Here is a 684-nt window from a genome sequence, read left to right on the forward strand (position 1 = left end):
GCCTTTAGACTCTCCCAAACCGATGATTCATTATGTCCCTAATGAAGATTCTGTTACCTTAACCATAGCAGAGTCTAATGATCACGATGTTAACGTTTTTGATCAACTTTGTTCTAATTTATGTGATGCTTCACAACGTTATTTCTTGATACCCCAATTGGCCAATTCTCATGAAAAAGCTTCTTTGTTAGCGTTACAAGTAACTTTGTTCCCAAAGTTCGGATTTTGCGTTGGAATTTCAACACACCATGCAGCCATGGATGGAAAGTCTTCAACTTTGTTTATGAAAGCATGGTCCTACACATGCTCCAAGCTATTAGAATCACCATCTTTTCCATCATCGCTACCATTACCTGAGAATCTAACACCATTTTTGGATAGGTCGGTGATAAGGGACCCAACAAAAATTGGTGAAGCTTATGCAGATTCATGGATGAATCATGGTGGAACAAATAACCGAAGTCTCAAAGTGTGGGATTTTCCTAATGAGTTTGCAAAAGAAGGATATGGGGTTAAGGCGTTGTTTGAATTGAACCCCACACAGATCATGAAGCTCAAGGAACATGCAAAATTCAAGATGGGAGGATCAAAAAGTGTGAAACTTTCAAGTTTTTCGGTTACTTGTGCTTATGTATTATCATGTTTGGTTAAAACAGAAGAGCAACACTTGTTGAAAAACGCGGT

General features: G+C 38.5%; 1 protein-coding gene across 1 annotated transcript in view; it reads left to right on the forward strand.

Annotated features, from left to right (window-relative positions):
• The window catches only part of LOC107484981 (malonyl-CoA:anthocyanidin 5-O-glucoside-6''-O-malonyltransferase), a gene marked incomplete in the record, with an annotated part of 1,717 nt that overhangs the window by 377 nt on the left and 656 nt on the right, over positions 1 to 684 (forward strand). The window contains 1 exon segment of the mRNA XM_021140639.2: positions 1 to 684. Coding sequence (XP_020996298.2) covers positions 1 to 684 — 684 coding nt within the window.

This window comes from Arachis duranensis, chromosome 4 (genome assembly GCF_000817695.3).
Source record: "Arachis duranensis cultivar V14167 chromosome 4, aradu.V14167.gnm2.J7QH, whole genome shotgun sequence".
NCBI lineage: Eukaryota > Viridiplantae > Streptophyta > Magnoliopsida > Fabales > Fabaceae > Arachis > Arachis duranensis.